The 17882-nt window shown below is 46.2% G+C and overlaps 1 protein-coding gene across 1 annotated transcript in view; it reads left to right on the forward strand.

Moving 5' to 3' along the window:
* LOC127572067 (rho guanine nucleotide exchange factor 26-like) overlaps positions 1–17882 on the forward strand; it is a 173900-nt gene that overhangs the window by 102734 nt on the left and 53284 nt on the right. The window contains exons 7-10 of the mRNA XM_052018917.1: positions 4265–4417; positions 7806–7935; positions 9560–9634; positions 17300–17389. Coding sequence (XP_051874877.1) covers positions 4265–4417; positions 7806–7935; positions 9560–9634; positions 17300–17389 — 448 coding nt within the window. The remainder of the gene's footprint in view (positions 1–4264; positions 4418–7805; positions 7936–9559; positions 9635–17299; positions 17390–17882) is intronic.

Below are 17882 nucleotides of genomic sequence, written 5' to 3' on the forward strand. Positions count from 1 at the left end.
TGAACGCTGAAAGGATTGCATATTCCTAGCCCACCTCTCTCCCTCCTTTCTCCCTGCCTCTCTCCTTTTCTTTGTCTCTCCCCCCTCTATTTCTCTCTCTGTCTTCCTCCTCTTCCTCCCTCTCTCTCTCTTTCTCTGTCTCTCTCCCCTCTCTCCCTCGCCCCCTCGCTCCCTCTTTCTCTCCATCTCTCTCACTGTCTTTGTCCTTTTCTCACTGTCCCTTTCTCCTCCCCCTCTCTTCTCTTATCTCTCTGTATCTCTTCTTTCAAGAGTCTGATAACAGCAGGATAGATCTTATAAAGATCAGATATCTTTATTAGTCACATGTACATCGAAACACACAGTGAAATGCATCTTTTGTGTAGAATGCTCTGGGGGCAGCCCGCTAGTGTCGCCACGCCTCCAGCACCAACGTAGCACGCCCACGACTTCCTAACCCGTACGTCTTTGGAATGTGGGAGGAAACTGGAGCACTCAGAGGAAACCCACGCAGACACGGGGAGAACATACACACTCCTTACAGACAGCGGCTGGAATTGAACCCATGTCGCTGGCGCTGTAATAGCGTTACGCTAACCGCTACACTACTGAACCCATTGTATCAGCTTGTTCTGATACCACAACTTATTTCTTGCTCCCTTGACTCTATTCCTTCTCCCTCTGATCCAGTTTTATCCCACTTACATCTGCGATATCTCATCCTCCACCACTTCAACAATTTCCAGTTACCTTGTCCCATCCAGGTCATTTTCAGAACGGATGTCCAATCCCTCATCACCCCCATCCCACACCAGGATGGGGTCTGAGGACCCTTCCTTGAACAGAGACCCAACCACTCTCCCTCTAGCACCACCACTCTGTTGCCTGGCTGCACTTGTTCTGATATTGAATAACTTCTCACATCCTGCGTTGAATGTGTAACAATGGGAACTCTCGCTCCCTCCTCTCTGCAACTTAAAACATGTTTGATTGCTGATCTTTCCTTGCCCCGATGAGAAGAAGCAGTAGCTCTGTTTCTCTCTCCGCAGCTGCTGTCTGACCTGCTGAGCATTTCCAGCATCTTCTGTTCTTACGACACCAGTATGGGTTCGATGGTCTGATTGGCATCACTAAATAAAGACCTGCAATTATATTGCATCCCTGACCTCAGAACATTCCCAAAAACTTTATTGGAATGGGACAATCCTATGTCGTTTAGAGATTAGAAAAACAAGAAGTCACCTCATTGAAACTTGGAAAATTCTTAGAGGGCTAGACAGGGTAGATAGAGTCACAGAGAGATACAGAACAGAAACAGGCCCTTCAGCCCATCAACTCCATGCTGACCATTAAGCACCAATTCACGCTAATCTTGCATTAATCCCCATTTAACTCTCCCCCAGATTCTACAACTCACCTGTGCACCAGGGAAGAATTTACACTGGCCAATTAACCTGCCTACCGACCCGCATATCCTTGGGATGTGGGAGGAAACCAGAGTCTCAGGGAAAACGTGCAAACTCCACACAGACAGCTTCTGAGGTTGGGGTTGAACCTGGGTTGCTGGAGCTGTGACGTCCGTGGACTTAAACAAGGGAGAAAGCACATAGTGTGAATGGAGTCAACGGGTCTACTGGATCCTTCAGTTCTGTAGCAACCTGAACAAATGTTAGATAAGCAGCTGTCATCTCAGCATTTCCACCTAGGTGGTTATCCATGTACTGCAACAACAAACAAACCACCAGAGGAACTCAGAGGATTGAGCAGCATCTGTGGGGGGGAAAGGAATTGACGATGTCTCGGGTCGAAACCCTGCATCGGGACCAAGACTGGAGAGGGAAGGTAGCAGGGTTTTGACCCGAAACGTCGATAATTCCTGATGCAGGGCCTCGACCCGAAACCTCGACAATTCCTCTCCCCCCACAGATGCTGCTCGACCCGGTGAGTTCCTCCAGCAGATTGTTTGTCTTCTCAGACTCCAGCATCTGCGGTCTTTTGTGTCTCCACTTGTCGTATCTGTTGGTGAACGTTTCAGCCATGGCTTCCTCGGCCAGGAGCAGTGCCATTGAGCCATGGTGAACACATACATTGGAATCTGGTGTGGTATGAATTATTGTGCTTTCAGTACCAGGTATAGTATTGGTTTATTATTGTCATAGGTATCCAAACTACAATGAATAGCTCTGTCTGCATGCCATCCAGACGGATCATTCCATACATAAGTACATTGTAGTACAGAGGGAAAACAATAACAGAATGCAGAACATGTTACACTTATAGAGAAAGTATTGGTATTGGTTTATTATTGTCACTTGTACCAAGGTACAGTTTGTATACCCTTCGTACAGATCAATTTATTACATGGTGCATTGAGGTGTTACAGAGTGAATTGACCTGTACGATCGGTATGCATGACAAGTTTTTCACTGTACCTCGGTACAAGTGACAATAATATACCAATACCACTACCATTGAGGTAGTACAGGGTAAAAACAATAACAGAATACAGAGTAAAGTATCACAGCTACAGGGAAGTGCAGTGCAGGTAGACAATAAGGTGCAAGGTCAAACAAGGTAGATTGTGAGGTCAAGAGTCCATCTCATTGTATAAGGGAACCATTCAATAGTCTTGTCACCGTGGGATAGAAGCTGTCCTTGAGCCTGGTGGTATGTGCCCTCAAGCTCCTGTATCTTCTGCCTGATAGGAGAGGAGAGAAGAGAGAATGATCCGGGTGGGTGGGGTCTTTGATTATGCTGGCTGCTTTACCAAGGCAGTGAGAGGTATAGACAGAGTCCATGGAGGCTGGTTTCCGTGATGCGCTGGGCTGTGTCCACAACTCTGCAGTTTCTTGCGGTCCTGGGCAGAACAGTTGCCGTACCAAGCTATGATGCATCCAGATAGGATGCTTTCAATGATGCATCGATAAAAGTTGGTGAGTGTCAAAGGGGACATGCCAAATTTCTTTAGCCTCCTGACAAAGTAGAGGCGCTGGTGAGCTTTCATGGCCATGGCGTCTAGTTGGTTGGACCAGGGCAGGACCACTCCTAAAGTGCAGTGCAGGTAGACAATAAGGTCCAAGGGCTACAACGAGGTAGATTGGGAGATCAAGAGTTCGTCTTTAGCGTATGAGATGAACGTTCTAGTCTTATAACAGCAGGGTAGAAGCGTAGGATCTTTGACTATTGTATCAAGATGTGCAGAACTTTATGCAGGAGGTGGGCAAAGGAGTGGCAGATCGAATACAGAGTAGGGAAGTGTGGGGTTATGCACTTTGGTTGGAAGAATAAAGGTGTAGATTATTTTTTAAATGGGGAGAAAATTCAGAAATCAGAAGTGCAAGGAAACTTGAGAGTCCTAGTTCAGGATTCCGGAAAGGTTAACTTGCAGGTTGAGTCAGTAGTAAGGAAGGCAAATGCAGTGTTAGCATTCATTTCGAGAGGACTCGAATATAAAAGGAAGGATGTACTGCTGAAGCTTTATAAGGCATTGGTCAGACTGCATTTGGAATATTATGAGCAGTTTTGGGCCTCATGACTAAGGAAAGATGTGCCGTCCCTGGAGATGGTCCAGAGGAAGTTCACAAGAATGATCCCAGGAATGAAAAGCTTAATCTACAATAACCGTTTGATGCCTCTGGGCCTGTACTAGATGGAGTTCAGATGGATGAGGGGGGGATCTCATTGAAACATACTGAAAGGGCTGGAGATGGAAAGGATGTTTCCATTAGTTGGAGAGTCCAGGATCCGAGGCCATAGCCTCAAAATAAAAGGACGTCCCTTTAAAACTGAGGAGGAATTTCTTCAGCCGGAGGGTGGTGAATCTGTGGAATTCGCTGCCGCAGAGAGCTGTGGAGACCAAATCATTGTGTATTTAAGGCAGAGGTTGATAGGTTCTTGATTGGTAAGGGGGTTAAGGGTTACGGGGAGAAGGCATGAGAATGGGGTAAAAAAAAATCAGCTATGATTGGATGGTGGAGCAGACTTGATGGGCTGAATGGCCTAACTCTGCTCCTATATCTTATGGCGATTGTTCAAGGGCGCCCATTTGGACCCACTCCATGTTGCACGATGGGAGTTCAGTCCTTGTTCTATATATTGTGCCAAAGTCCGACACTGACCCCGTTGAGATTGGACATGAAGGTAGGGAAAGGATGAGGACACCTTTTGAATGGGGTCCAACTGGAAGTTAGATCGAGAGAAGGGAGTGGCCTTCTGACAGCTCACTGAGATGAGGAAAGTCATTGAATGACTGGATCTGAGCCCTTCTGTCGTGCTGCTTTGACAGGTTCTTCAAGGAGCTCGAAGCCAGGCATCAGCAGGATGCTGTCATTTCCGATATCAGCGACATCGTGGAGAAGCACGCTGCGTCCACCTTTGAACCCTACGTGACGTACTGCTCGAACGAGGTCTACCAGCAGCGCACACTTCAGAAGCTCCTGTGAGTATCTTATGGAGACAATTGTGATGGTTCCAGTGTTAATGCACTCTAGTATTTGTTAAAGAGGAAACTAATGAACACTTGTAGAGTGAAGTCCTAATGTAGTTGGCATGGAGTATGGAAGAATTATAAAGCTGCATAGGAACCACCACCATCCCCACATTCCCCTCAAAGACACCAATTGTCACCCGGATAGAGGGCTCCTTGGGACAGAACGGATGGAGCATTGAATCAGTTCGGATAGATGGAGGGAGACTCAAGATTCCTCCACTCTGTTACGAGGGAAAACACATCCGTTGAGATTGGTCGAATGGATGGGGGACAATACCGTTGAGGCAGGAGGTCCAATCCATTGGATGGAGCAGAGAGAGAAAGAGAGAGTTTGCAAGTTGCCCCTGAAGAACAGCATTCTTACTGAGATAAGCCGTCAATATTAGAACGGGGAGGTTCTGATGAAGGGTCATCAACCTGCAACATCACCTCAGTTTCTCTCTCCTCGGATGCTGCCCCATTTGACGAGACATAGCCTCAAGATTCGGGGGAGTAGATTTAGGACGGAGACGAGGAGGAACTGCTTTTCCCAGAGAGCAGTGAATCTGTGGAACTCTCTGCCCAGGGAAGCAGTAGAGGCTACCTCATTAAATGTATTTAAGACACAGTTAGATAGAGTTTTACATAGTAGTGGAATTAAGGGTTATGGGGAAAAGGCAGGTAGGTGGATCTGAGTCCACGGCCAGATCAGCCATGATCTTATTGAATGGCGGAGCTGGCTCGACAGGCCAGATCCTATTATGAGTATTTCCAGCATTCTCAGAATTCTAGCATTGTGTTCTGCATCTCGCAGTTGCAGAGTGTTTTTCCCTCTCCTCTGTCAATCATCCCCTTCCACTTATGTCTCCGGATGGTGTTCTGATGAAGTGTCATTGACCTGAAACATTGACTCTGTTTCTTTCTCCACACATGCTTCCTGAGTATTTCAAGCACTTTCGGTTTTTGTTTCCTCTAGATCGATCATTTGTGATTAATGTGCCTGAACTCCCTCTCCCACCACCCTCTGCATCCCGTCCCTCTCAGTCTCCATCCTATCACAGACATTCCTTTGTGTTTTCTCCACGCCCCCCCCCCCCCCCCCCCCCCCCCCCCCCCCCCCGCCCAGCAACTTAAAACATGCACATCTTCTAAACTCAGCCTGGTTCTGATGAAACTGAAACGTTAACTTGGGGTTCTTGCTCCTCAGATGCTGCCCAATCTGCTGAATATTTCCAATATTTCCTGCTTTTATCCTTGCTTTGCAGACTCAATGTGTAGGATCATAGAAAATATACAACCCATTTCTAAATGGGTTTTTGATCCATTCCAGTCCAAGTGATTGTTCGCAATTGGTCGCCTAAAGCCTCTAAGCCAGAAGGTCACAGGTTCAAGTCCCACATCTGAGATCTGAGCACTGAGTGACTGGTGGTCTGTCAGAGGTGCTGTCTTTTACATGAGACATTAAACCAATGGTTCATCTATCCTTCAAGTAGAACTTAATACTCTCCATGGGCAGTTCAAAGAGCAACAGGTTAAGCCCAGTATCTTGACCAATAATTATCACAGAGTCATGGTGAGATACAGCACAGAAATAGGCCCTTCGGCCCACCCAGTCCATGCCGATCATCAACCACCCACTTACACTAATTCTATATCAATCCCATTTTCTTTATTTTCCCCACATTCCCATCAACTACCCCCCAGATTCTACCCCTCACCCACACACTTGGGACAATTTACAGGCGCAAATTAACCTGCTAACCCGCACATCTTTGGGGTGTGGGAGGAAACCGGAGTACCCGGAGGACACCCAGGTGGTGACAGGAAGAACGTGCAAACTCCACACAGACCGCACCGGAGGTACAGAAGCCTGAAGTCCCACACCACCAGGTTCAAGAACAGCTTCAACCATTCGGTTCTTGAATCAACCTGCACAACACTAATCACTACCTCAGAATAGCAACATGATGACCACTTTGACCACTACAAATCAGTTTTTTTTTGTTCTAATTGTGTTCTTTCTTGTATAATTTTGCATAATTTATGTTTAATGTATTTTTTTCTTGTGAATGTTGTGTCTCATGCTATGTGCCCGTGATGCTGCTTTTCATTGCACCTATGCATATACACGTTCTTGTGCACATGACAGGAAACTTGACTTTGACTTTGAAACTTTGGATTGAACCCGGGTCTCCGGCGCTGAGAGAACATAGAACATAGAACACTACAGCACAGTACAGGCCCTTCGGCCCACAATGTTGTGCCGACATTTTATCCTGCTCTAAGATCTATCTAACCCTTCCCTCCCACATAGCCCCCTATTTCTCTATCATTCATATGTCTAAGAGTCTCTTAAATGTCCCTAATGTATCTGCCCCCACAACCTCTGCCGGCAGTGCATTCCATGTACCCACCACTCTCTGTGTAAAAAACTTACCCCTGACATTCCCCCTTATACCTTCCTCCAATTACCTTTAAATTATGTCCCCTCATGTTAGCCATTGTCACACTGGGAAAAAGTCTCTGACTGTCCACTCGATCTGTGCCTCTTATCATCTTGTACACCTCTATCAAGTCACCTCTCATTCTCCTCCTCTCCAAAGAGAAAAGCCCTGGCTTGCTCAACCTATCCTCAAGACATGCTCTCCAATCCAGGCAGCATCCTGGTAAATCTCCTCTGCAACCTCTCTAAAGCTTCCACATCCTTCCTATAATGAGGCGACCAGAACTGAACACAATACTCCAAGTGTGGTCTGACAAGAGTTCTATAGAGCTGCAACATCACCTCATGGCTCTTGAACTCAATACCCCGACTAATGAAGGCCATGAAGCCTAATGAGGCAGCGGCTCTACTTGCTGTGCTGCTATGGTGTCCAAATCCCTTGCACAATTCTGCTAAAATAAAGATTGTTTGGGCATTATAGTGTGCTGTCTGTGGGATCTTGCACTGTGCAAATTGGTCATGATGCTTCCTTGTAATCTAACAATAAATGTGCCGAAACAGCTGTCCGTCGTTGGCTGTGAAGCTTTCTGGAACACCACGAAAGGGGATGTGAAAGGCTCTATCAAAATGCATTGCTAATATTTGCTTCATAGTAACAGCCTTGGTTAAGTCATAAGATTAACAAAGGCGTGTGGCTCAGCAGATGATATATGATGCCAGTGACCCTCAACTTACACAGGAAGCCAGTGCCCAACAGAAAACTGCTGGAGGATTGACTGTTTCAAAATAAATAGTGATTTTTAAAATTGAAATTGGCAGTAAAGTTCTTCGTTGAAACCTATTCTCTTGCTGCCACCGTGATGAATCTTCTGTTCACCTCCCAGTTGTGACCATTTTCTTGCTTTTCACCAACAGAAATACAAATCCAAACTTCAAAGAGGTCCTGATGAAGATTGAAGCCCACCCTGAGTGCAGGAACCTGCCCATGATCTCATTCCTCATTCTGCCGATGCAGCGAGTCACTCGATTACCTCTCCTGATGGATGTAAGAAATGATTGACATATCTCCCCACTTTAATGGAGGGGAAAGTCTACAGCAAGAAATTTAATTTACATTTAAAAGCTCATCCTAGTCAATTGACCGGATTGTTGTAAAACCCGTCTGGTTCCCAAATACAGTGCAGTCTTCTTTCAAAAGGAAGAATTCCTAATGCTTTAAGTTTAATTTTCAGTATGTATTGGGATTGATAGGATAAGGTAGAACCATAGAACAGTACAGCACAATACAGGCCCTTCGGCCCACAATGTTGTGCCGGCCTTTAAACCTTGCCTAAGTCTATCTAACCCCTTCCTCCCACATATCCCTCTATTTTAAATTCATCCATATGCTTATCTCTTGAATTTGAGCAATGTACCTGCCTCCACCACCACCCCAGGCAGCGCATTCCATACCCTAATAAATGTATTTTTATCAGTCACAGGTACGTTGAAACACACAGTGAAATGCATCTTTTTGTGTAGAATGTTCTGGGGGCAGCCCTAGAGTGTCGCCACGCTTCCAGCGCCAACATAGCATGCCCGCAACTTCCTAACCCGTACATCTTTGGAATGTGGGAGGAAACCGGAGCACCCGGAGGAAACCCACGCAGTCACGGGGAGAACATACAAACTCCTTACATCCAGCAGCAGGAATTGAACCCAGGTCGCTGACGCTGTAATAGCGTTACGCTAACTGCTACACTAACGTGCCTAGTTTATTATTGTCACATGTACTGAGATACAGTGAAAAGCTTTTGTTTTGCGTGCCATCCAGACAGATCCTGCCATCGAGGTAGTGAAAAGAAAACAGAATGCAGAATACAGTGTTACAGTTACAGAGAAAGTGCAGTGCAGGTAGTCAAATAAAGTGCAAAGGCCACATGACCCATGTGGGGTAGTAAACAATCTGCTGGAGGAACTCAATGGGTCGAGCAGCATCTGTGGGAGGAAAGGAATTGTCAACGTTTCAGGTCTAAACCCTGCATCAAGAGCACCTGATTGTTGTGTTCTCTCCTGTAAAAATTGTGAATGATTTATTTTTAATTCATGTTTTTCATGTGAATGCTGCTATGTGCCTGCGATGCTGCTGCAAGTAGGTTTTTCATTGCACCTGCGCATATCTGTACTTGTGCTCATGACAATAAACTCAACATTGACTGTGACTTTGAACCACTGAGTTCCTCCAGCAGATTGTCTGTTGCTCCATACTCCAGCATCTGCAGTCTCTTGTGTGTCCATATGTGGGGCATTTACTTCCCTTGAATTTGGCTTGCTAGGCTATTCAGCGTGCCTGGAGTTACATACAGACCCAACAGACAAGGTAAAGGCAACAAACTTCCTCCCTTGGAAGCCATTAATGAACTTCATGGGTTTATACAGCCCCCCAGCAGTTTTGTGGACAAAAGAGGACAGTGTGTATGTTTTTATGATAAATTCTCGGTGATTTACCAAACTTAAATTCCAGAGCTACTGTGGTGGGATTTAAACTAGATTACTAGAGCAGTAACTGCACCACTATCACTGTGTCCATAATTGTTTGCTCTGTTGGTCTCCAGGATAAAATATGACTTCTGAATTGCAGTAATTATTCAGCGATGGAATGGTTTCATACTGTGACCTTTTCTTCACAGACCATTTGCCAGAAAACTCCAAAGGACTCGCCTGAGTATGAATGTGCCAAGAAAGCGTTGCAGTCTGTTAGCAAGGTAAGGAACCTTATTGCTTTATGGCAAGCCCTGGACATGGCTACCTCAAGATACAGTCTTCCCTCCTACCACAAGGGAAGATGTTCACATCTTATGCACGTTATATTTGTCACCTCTAAAGAATATATAGAATATATGTATAGAATATATAGAATATATTGTTACCTGCTCAGTCCACTGCAAGCTCTTCATTGACAGGCTCGGAAGCTGTATCCAGTATTGAAGTTTTAGCTTAATAGGAAGCACTAGATTTGAAATGTTACGGCTGCGTAGTTTGATAGGGTGGTAAAGAAGGCGTATGGCATGCTTGCCTTTATTAGTCGAGGCTTTGTGTTCAAGGGTCGGGAAGTTACATTGAGCTTTATAAAACTCTGGTTAGGCCGCACCTGTGGAGTATTGCACTCAATTCTGGTTGCCACCTTATAGGAAGGATGTGGGGGCTTTGGGGGAGGGTGCTGAAGAGGTTTACCGGGATGCTGCCTGTAGTGGGCATGTGCTATAAGGAGAAACTCGGGTTGTTTTCTGTGGAGCGGCAGAGGGTGAACTCCCCCTCCCACTCCATCACAGATATGTCAGTCCTCGGCCTCCTCCACTGCCAGGAGAAGTCCAAGTGCAAACTGGAGGAACAGCGCCTCATTTTCCATCTTGGAACCTTGCAGCCTAACGGCATGAACATTGAATTCGCCCACTTTAAGTAATTCCCTCAACCTCCCCCTCCCAAAACCCCCCAACCACGCCTCTTCTTTTCTTCCCTTTCCGAGCCTCTCTCTCTTTTTTCTACCCTTTTTCCCTCCTTACCTTTGACCCATCCCCCGGTGGGTCTGCTCTCCCCTCCTCCCCCACACCTGCCTATCACTATCTCTTACCTGCATCTACCTATCACCACCCTGTGCCCACCTCGCCTCCCCTCTTTTGTCCACCTATCACTGCTCTGCTTTTCCCTCCTATATATTGGGCTTCCCCTTTTCCTATCTTCAGTCCTGAAGAAGGGTCCTGACCCGAAACGTTGACCTGCCTGCTTTTCTCCACGGATGCTGCCTGGCCTGCTGAGTTCCTCCAGCATCGTCGTGTTTTTCAAGATGGGCTCTTGACCTCACAATCGACCTCGTTATGACCTTTAGCTGTAACACTTTACTCTGTATTCTGTACATTGAGTTAGTACAGAGTGCATTGTGGTAATACAGGGTTAAGACCTGTACTACCTCAATGTACTCTGTACTAACTCAATGTAACTGCACTGTGTAATGAATTGACCTGTACGATCGGTATGCAAGACAAGTTTTTCACTGTACCTCGGTACAAGTGACAATAATAAACCAATACCATCTGTGGAGGAGTCTGCAATTCCCTCAGCAGCCTCCTCAGATCCCACAAAACCAGAGTGGAAGTCATCCTCGATCATAAGGGAGTGCCTGCGAAGAATCGTTGGGGTGATCTGTTCAGTCTAGCGATCCTGCTGAGCTTTTGACAATTGCAAGTACAAACAGTTACATGAACAGCATCAATTCAAGGAGCTGGTTCCATTCCGCAGGTGATGCGTTCCACCCACAGAGACAGCAGCGTTAGATGCAGTGAACCCCCAGTGCCAGAGCGGTGGAATTGCAGGGCTGATTTCAAGAATATCGAGCAGTGCAAAGAGAACATGGAGTGAGTGCTTCTCATAGCACTGTGGTGATGTCATTACTGGGAGATTATTGCTCTTAAATTCAGTCTTTGTAAAAACGAACCGTGGTGTAATCTTACACATACCAGTTCCGAAATTAACTCACAATGTAGTGGGACGGGTGCAGCAACATTCAGTGCATGGGCTATTGTTTCTAGGCTGGAGAGGCAGGGCAGGTGAAGCTGGCTTAAAAACAAACAGTGCTGGAAATACTCAGCAGGTCGGGCAGCATTTGGGGAGAGAGAGAGAGAAAGAACGAGAGAGTGAGGGACAGATAGAGCTATTGTTTCAAGTCAAAACCCTATCAAAAAAAGCTCTTCTGCTGTTTATTGAACATCCTGGCCACGATAAGGGTACACCTAAGGGCTTGATGACTCCAGCGCACTCCTGCCCAGCCTCTCTCCTCTTACTCTCAGTAATTTTGTCATCCAGGACTCCATTGCCCACGTTCTGACACCAGGTCCCATCTACACAGCTTCCCATTCCATCCTACTTCAACTCCTGGATATGTAACACTGGAATATTACAATACGCTCGGTTTCAAATCCAGACCGGGGATGAGGGGCCAAGCGGCCTATTCCTGCATCTCTTTCTTACCTCTGCATGAGCTTCCACCCCTCCAATACGCCAATACTTCAGACCTCCAAAATCTCCGGGCTGCACTAATTTCAGCTCATGAACATTGCTGAACATAATTGGTCACATGTACCAAGATACAGTGAAAATCTTTCCAGACCGATCATTCCAAACATCAGTACATTGGGAAAAGCAAGAACAGAATGCAGAATATGGTGTCACGGTTACGGAGAAAGTGCAGTGCAGGTAGTCAAATAAGGTGCAAGGGCCATGATGAGGTAGATTGAGAGATCAAGTGTGAGGGTGGTTTGATGGACGGCACAACATGGTGGGCTGAAGGGCCTGTTTTGTGCTGTATGGTTCTATGATAAGCAGCAAGGATCATATAGGGCTCATGAGGAATATAGAGTAGCAAGCAAGGAACTTAAGAAGGGGCTGAGGAGAGCAAGAAGGGGACATGAAAAGGCTATGGCGAGTAGGGTTAAGGAGAATCCCAAGGCTTTTTTCACGTACGTGAAGAGCAGAAGGATGACGAGAGTAAAGGTAGGACCGATTAGAGACAAAGGTGGGAGGATGTGCCTGGAAGCTGTGGAAGTAGGTGAGGTCCTCAATGAATACGTCTCTTCAGTATTCACCAAAGAGAGGGGCCTTGATGACGCTGAGGACAGTGTTGGTAGGGTTAATGTTCTAGAGCATGCAGATATCAAGAGAGGGGATGTGTTGAAGCTGTTAGAAAATATTAGGACAGATAAGTCCCAGGTGCCTGACGGAATATTCCCCAGTCTGCTCCGCGAGGCGAGGGAGGAGATTGCTGAACCGTTGGCTCGGATCTTCTATGGTAATCGTACGAGAGGTCAGTTTGAGAATCTTATAACAGTGGGATAGACGCTGTCCTTGAGCCTGGTGGTTTTCAAGCTTTTGTATCTTCTGTCCCACAGGAAGGGGAAGAAGAGAGAATGACCAAGGGCCATTTTCTACTGTGCCCTTAGCTGCAAAGGGACTGTGCCTGAATTTCCTCCTTAATCATCCCCCAGCTCTCTCTTCACCTCTTTAAGACACTGCTTTCCAACTTTTCCTTCACCTTCGCTGGGTCAGAATCCTGGAACCATCTGTCAAATGACAAACAAATTTCTTCCTCAAACTTTCCTCGGCCGCTGACTTGGAAAGTGTCCGAGACTTTTTCTGATTGTCCCTTACACATTGCATGCTGGGCCGGTGGGATATAGCTGGGATTCCTCATGGCTCTTATCGTGTTTGTGTTGGGGACATTATGTTGAGGGCAAGGTTAAGCCTCATGTGTGATCTCTCCAAGTGCTGTCAGTTCTAAAGGGTTTAGGGGCTTGGTCAGCCAAGTATACACTTTAGTTACAAAAGTTTTGGACACCCGGTTACAGGAAACATGTTATTAAACTAGGAAGAATGCAGAAAAGATTTACCAGGATGTTGCCTGGACTTGGGGGCCTGAGTTACAAGGAGAGGTTGTGTCGACTAGGACTTTATTCCCTGGAACGTAGGAGATTGAGGGGTGACCTGATAGAGGTGTATAAGAGCATGAGGCGCATAGACAGGGTGAAAGCACGTTGTCTTTTTCCCAGGGAGGGAGTGCCAAAAACAAGGGGACATAGGTTTAAGATCAGAGGCAAGAAGTTTAAAAGGGACATCAGGGGCAGCTTCTTCACACAAAGGGTGTTGCGTACTTGGAATGAGCTGCCAGAAATAGTGGTTGAGGCGGGCACATTAGCAACATTTAAAAGCTATCTAGATAAGTCCATGGGGAGGAGAGGTTTAGAGGGCTATGGGCCAAATGCGGGCAGATGGGACTAGCTCGCTGGGCAACACAGTCGGCATGGACGAGTTAGGCCGAAGGGCCTGTTTCTGTGCTGTATGGCTATGACTCTATGACTCCTCAAGGACTGCAGCGGTTCAAGAAGGCAGCTCACCACCACCTTCTCACGGACATTTAGGGATGGGAAATAAATGTTGGGTCAGCCTGCGGAGCCCACATCCCTTGAATGAAATTATATATAAAAAACAATTTTCAGAGCCTAACTTCAGTCCAGATGAAGGGCCTTGACCCGAAACATCGACTGTCCATTTCCCTCCATAGATGCTGCCTGACCCGCTGAGTTCCTCCAGATTCCAGCATCTGCAGTCCGCTGTGTCTCAAAGCTTAACTTTCTGGCGAAGTTTTTGCCGTCTGTATATATTCTCAGGCAGTTCTCTTTCATTTTGCTCTTATGGAATTCATGGAACATAGAACAGTACAGCACAGGAACAGGCCTTTTGGCCTGCAATGTCTGCACCAAACACGATGCTGAATTAAACTAAATCTCTTCTGCCTGCCCATGATCCATATCCCTCCTTTCCCCGCATATTCATGTGTCTAACAGCTTCTTAAACACCACTATAGTACCTGCTTCCACCGCCACCCCGGCAGCCTGTTCCAGGCAGCTATTGCCCTCTGTGTAAAAACCTTGCGCATTTACCTTAAGCTTTCCCCCTCTCACCTTAAAGCTATGGCCTCTACTATTTGAAGCTTCTACCCTGGGAAAAAGATTCCGGCTGTCTACTCTTCCTTTGCATCTCATAATTTTATAAACCTCCATCACATCTCCCCTCAGCTTCTACCGCTCCAGAGGAAACAACCCAAGTTTGTCCAGCCTCTCTCTCCTTACAGCTCATACCCTCTCATCCAGGCAGCATCCTGGTGAACCTCTTCTGTACCCTTTCCAAAGCTTCCACATCCTTCCTGTAATGGGGCGACCAGAATCGCACACAGTGGTCCAAGTGCAGTCTGACCAAAGTTTTATAGAACTCTTTGGGATGTTTTGCTACATTGAAGGTGCTATGTAAATGCAAGTTGTTGTTGTTGTCTAGGGAGGGGCAGCAAACCACCAGTTTAAGTCAGATCAAAGTACTTCGCTGATTTGGCAGTAAGCAAGCTCTTTTGGCAACATTTCCATCACTTGTTGAATCGATCTGAACAGTGGCTGAGAAGAGAGAGAGACGTATTTCTATAGCACCTCCGCTGACCTTGGGCCAACAACTGATAGACTAGTGGGTTTATGACCCAGCATCTCTAAAGGAAGAGAAAAGCATTTGTGGAAGGGAAGAGTTAGTTATTTCCTCTCAAATAAAACTAACACCAGCTTCTGTTTGTTCATTTCTTATTGCATCAACAAGCAACGAGCTTTTCTCGATGTGCTCAAAGAAATCCCCCTGAAAAACAGAATCAGATTTATTATCACTGACCTATCGCGACTTTTCATCACCTGAAGCCGCATCATCTGCTCATACATCAAGGAATGCGAGTTGAAAAAAGTATTTTCTATTTATATGTCTTTTTTCTCACATAAATTTCTTGAGACCAATTTGTTATTTCCTGTCTCAGAAATTTTGCTCGTTATTTGTGAATTCTGTAAGGTTGAATTTCTGCTACCAAATGTTTGTCAGGTGGAGGTCACCTGTATATAAAGTGTTGTGGGGGTCTGGAGAGTGTAAATGGGAAGGATGCTCGAAAATGGGGACAATGATTTTCATGTAACTGGGAGAGGGATTAGAGGGGAGATGAGGAAAAGAATTTTCTCCCAGTTAGTGGGGGTGTTTGGAACTCGCTGCTAGAAAGCGTAGTGGAGGGAGAATCTATCATCATATTTAAACAGGACTTGGGTGTGTACTTGGCTGTTATTGTTTTTCCTTGAATTACCTCAGTGCACTGTTGTAATGAATTTATCAGTATGAATGGAATGCAAGACAAGTTTTTCACTGTACCTCAGTACATGTGACAATAATAAAACAATTTACTTGAGAGCTACAGACTTACTACAGAGCTTGGCTGTGTGGATTAGGAATTGGCTTGCCTGTAGAAAGCAGAGGGTTGTGGTGGAAGGAGTGCCCTCGGATTGGAGGGCAGTGACTAGTGGTGTCCCGCAGGGATCGGTTCTGGGACCTCTACTTTTTGTGACATTTATAGATAACTTAGATGAGGGGGTGGAAGGCTGGGTTAGTAAGTTTGCGGACGACACTAAGATCGGCGGTGTTGTGGATAGTGTGGAGGGCTGTCGGAGCTTACAGAGGGATATTGATAGGATGCAGAGCTGGGCTGACAAGTGGCAGATGGAGTTCAATCTGGAGAAGTCTGAGGTGGTACACTTTGGAAGGACAAACTCCAGGGCAGAGTACAAGGTAAATGGCAAGGTACTTGGCAGTGTAGAGGAGCAGAGGGATCTGGGGGTTCATATTCACAGTTCACTGAAAGTTGCCTCACAGGTGGAAAGAGCAGTTAAGAAGGCCAATGGGATGTTAGCTTTCATAAATCGTGGGATTGAGTTTAAGAGCCGCGAAGTGATGATGCAGCTTTACAAAACTCTGGTTAACCACACTTAGAGTACTGTGTTCAGTTTTGTTCGCCTCATTATAGGAAGGATGTGGAGGCTTTGGAGAGGGTGCAGAGGAGATTTACCAGGATGCTGCCTGGATTAGAGAGTATTGAATATGAGGAGAGGCTTAAGGTGCTAGGGCTTTATTCACTGGAAAGGAGGAGGATGAGAGGAGACATGATAGAGGTATATAAAATATTGAGAGGAATAGATAGAGTAGATAGCCAGCGCCTCCTTCCCAGGGCACCAATGCTCAAGACGAGAGGGCATGGCTTTAAGGTTATGGGTGGGAGGTTCAGGGGAGATGTCAGGGGGAGGTTTTTCACACAGAGAGTGGTTGGTGCATGGAATGCACTGCCTGGGGTGGTGGTGGAGGCAGATACATTGGACAGGTTCAAGAGTTTATTGGATAGGCACATGGAGGAATGTGAGATGGAGGGATATGCGGGAGGAAGGGGTTAGATAGTGTGAGGGTGCTTTGATGGGCGGCACAACATGGTGGGCCGAAGGGCCTGTTTTGTGCTGTATGGTTCTATGATAGAACAACAATCTATTGTGCGATGGACCTGGGGCTGGAAGGTGGGCTAAGATTGGGTACTCATTGACTTTATTGACTAGATCTTTATTGACTGGCATGGACAGAATGGGCCAAATGGCCTCCTTCTGATCGATAGATTCTCTAGAGTTCGATGATCTCAACATAGTACATAGAACATTACAGCACAGTACAGGCCCTTCGGCCCACAATGTTGTGCCGACATTTTATCCTGCTCTAAGATCTATCTAACCCTTCCCCCCCCACATAGCCCCCCATTTCTCTATCATTCATGTGTCATAGTGTCACATCTTTTCCTGCCCATCAGTTTCAATATCTACAAGACACTTGGTCTCTTCATCTAAACTACCCAATACAGATTGATGCTAGCACCACACTGACCACAGCAGCTAAACCTATCAGCAGCCACTGATTCTCCATGCAAGATGAAATTCAACATTAAAGATCTCCCGGCGCAAAAAAGTAATCTTCTGCCCTGTGCTTTCTGTCAGCTGGTGCGTCAGTGCAATGAAGGGGCTCGGCGGATGGAGCGGACAGAGATGATGTACACCATTAACAGTCAACTGGAGTTCAAGATAAAGGTACCTGTTTTACACCATTTCTAAGTGAAGCTGGAGGAGTGACAGTGGTTCGTTCCGTCATACCTGCTGAATTAAATTAGGTCTCATTTCCCTTTTTGTCGTGATTGGGTCAGGAGATTCCAGCTTCTCTTTCAGGGTGATTGACCCATTTGCCTTTTACATTCGTAGGTAAGACTCTGATAATCCAGCACCCCGCTGTTTGGAAATCCTGATGATCCAGCATCATTAGATAAGATAAGATTTCTTTATTAGTCACATGTGCATCGAAACATACAGTAAAATGCATCTTTTGCGTTGGGTGTTCTCGGGGGCAGCCCGCAAGTGTCGCCACGCTTCCGGCGCCAACATAGCATGCCCACAACGTCCTAACCCGTACGTCTTTGGAATGTGGGAGGAAACCGGAGCACCCGGAGGAAACCCACGCAGGCACAGGGAGAACATACAAACTCCTTACAGACAGTGGCGGGAATTGAACTTGGGTTGCTGGCACTGT

Source organism: Pristis pectinata, chromosome 6 (assembly GCF_009764475.1).
Source record: "Pristis pectinata isolate sPriPec2 chromosome 6, sPriPec2.1.pri, whole genome shotgun sequence".
NCBI lineage: Eukaryota > Metazoa > Chordata > Chondrichthyes > Rhinopristiformes > Pristidae > Pristis > Pristis pectinata.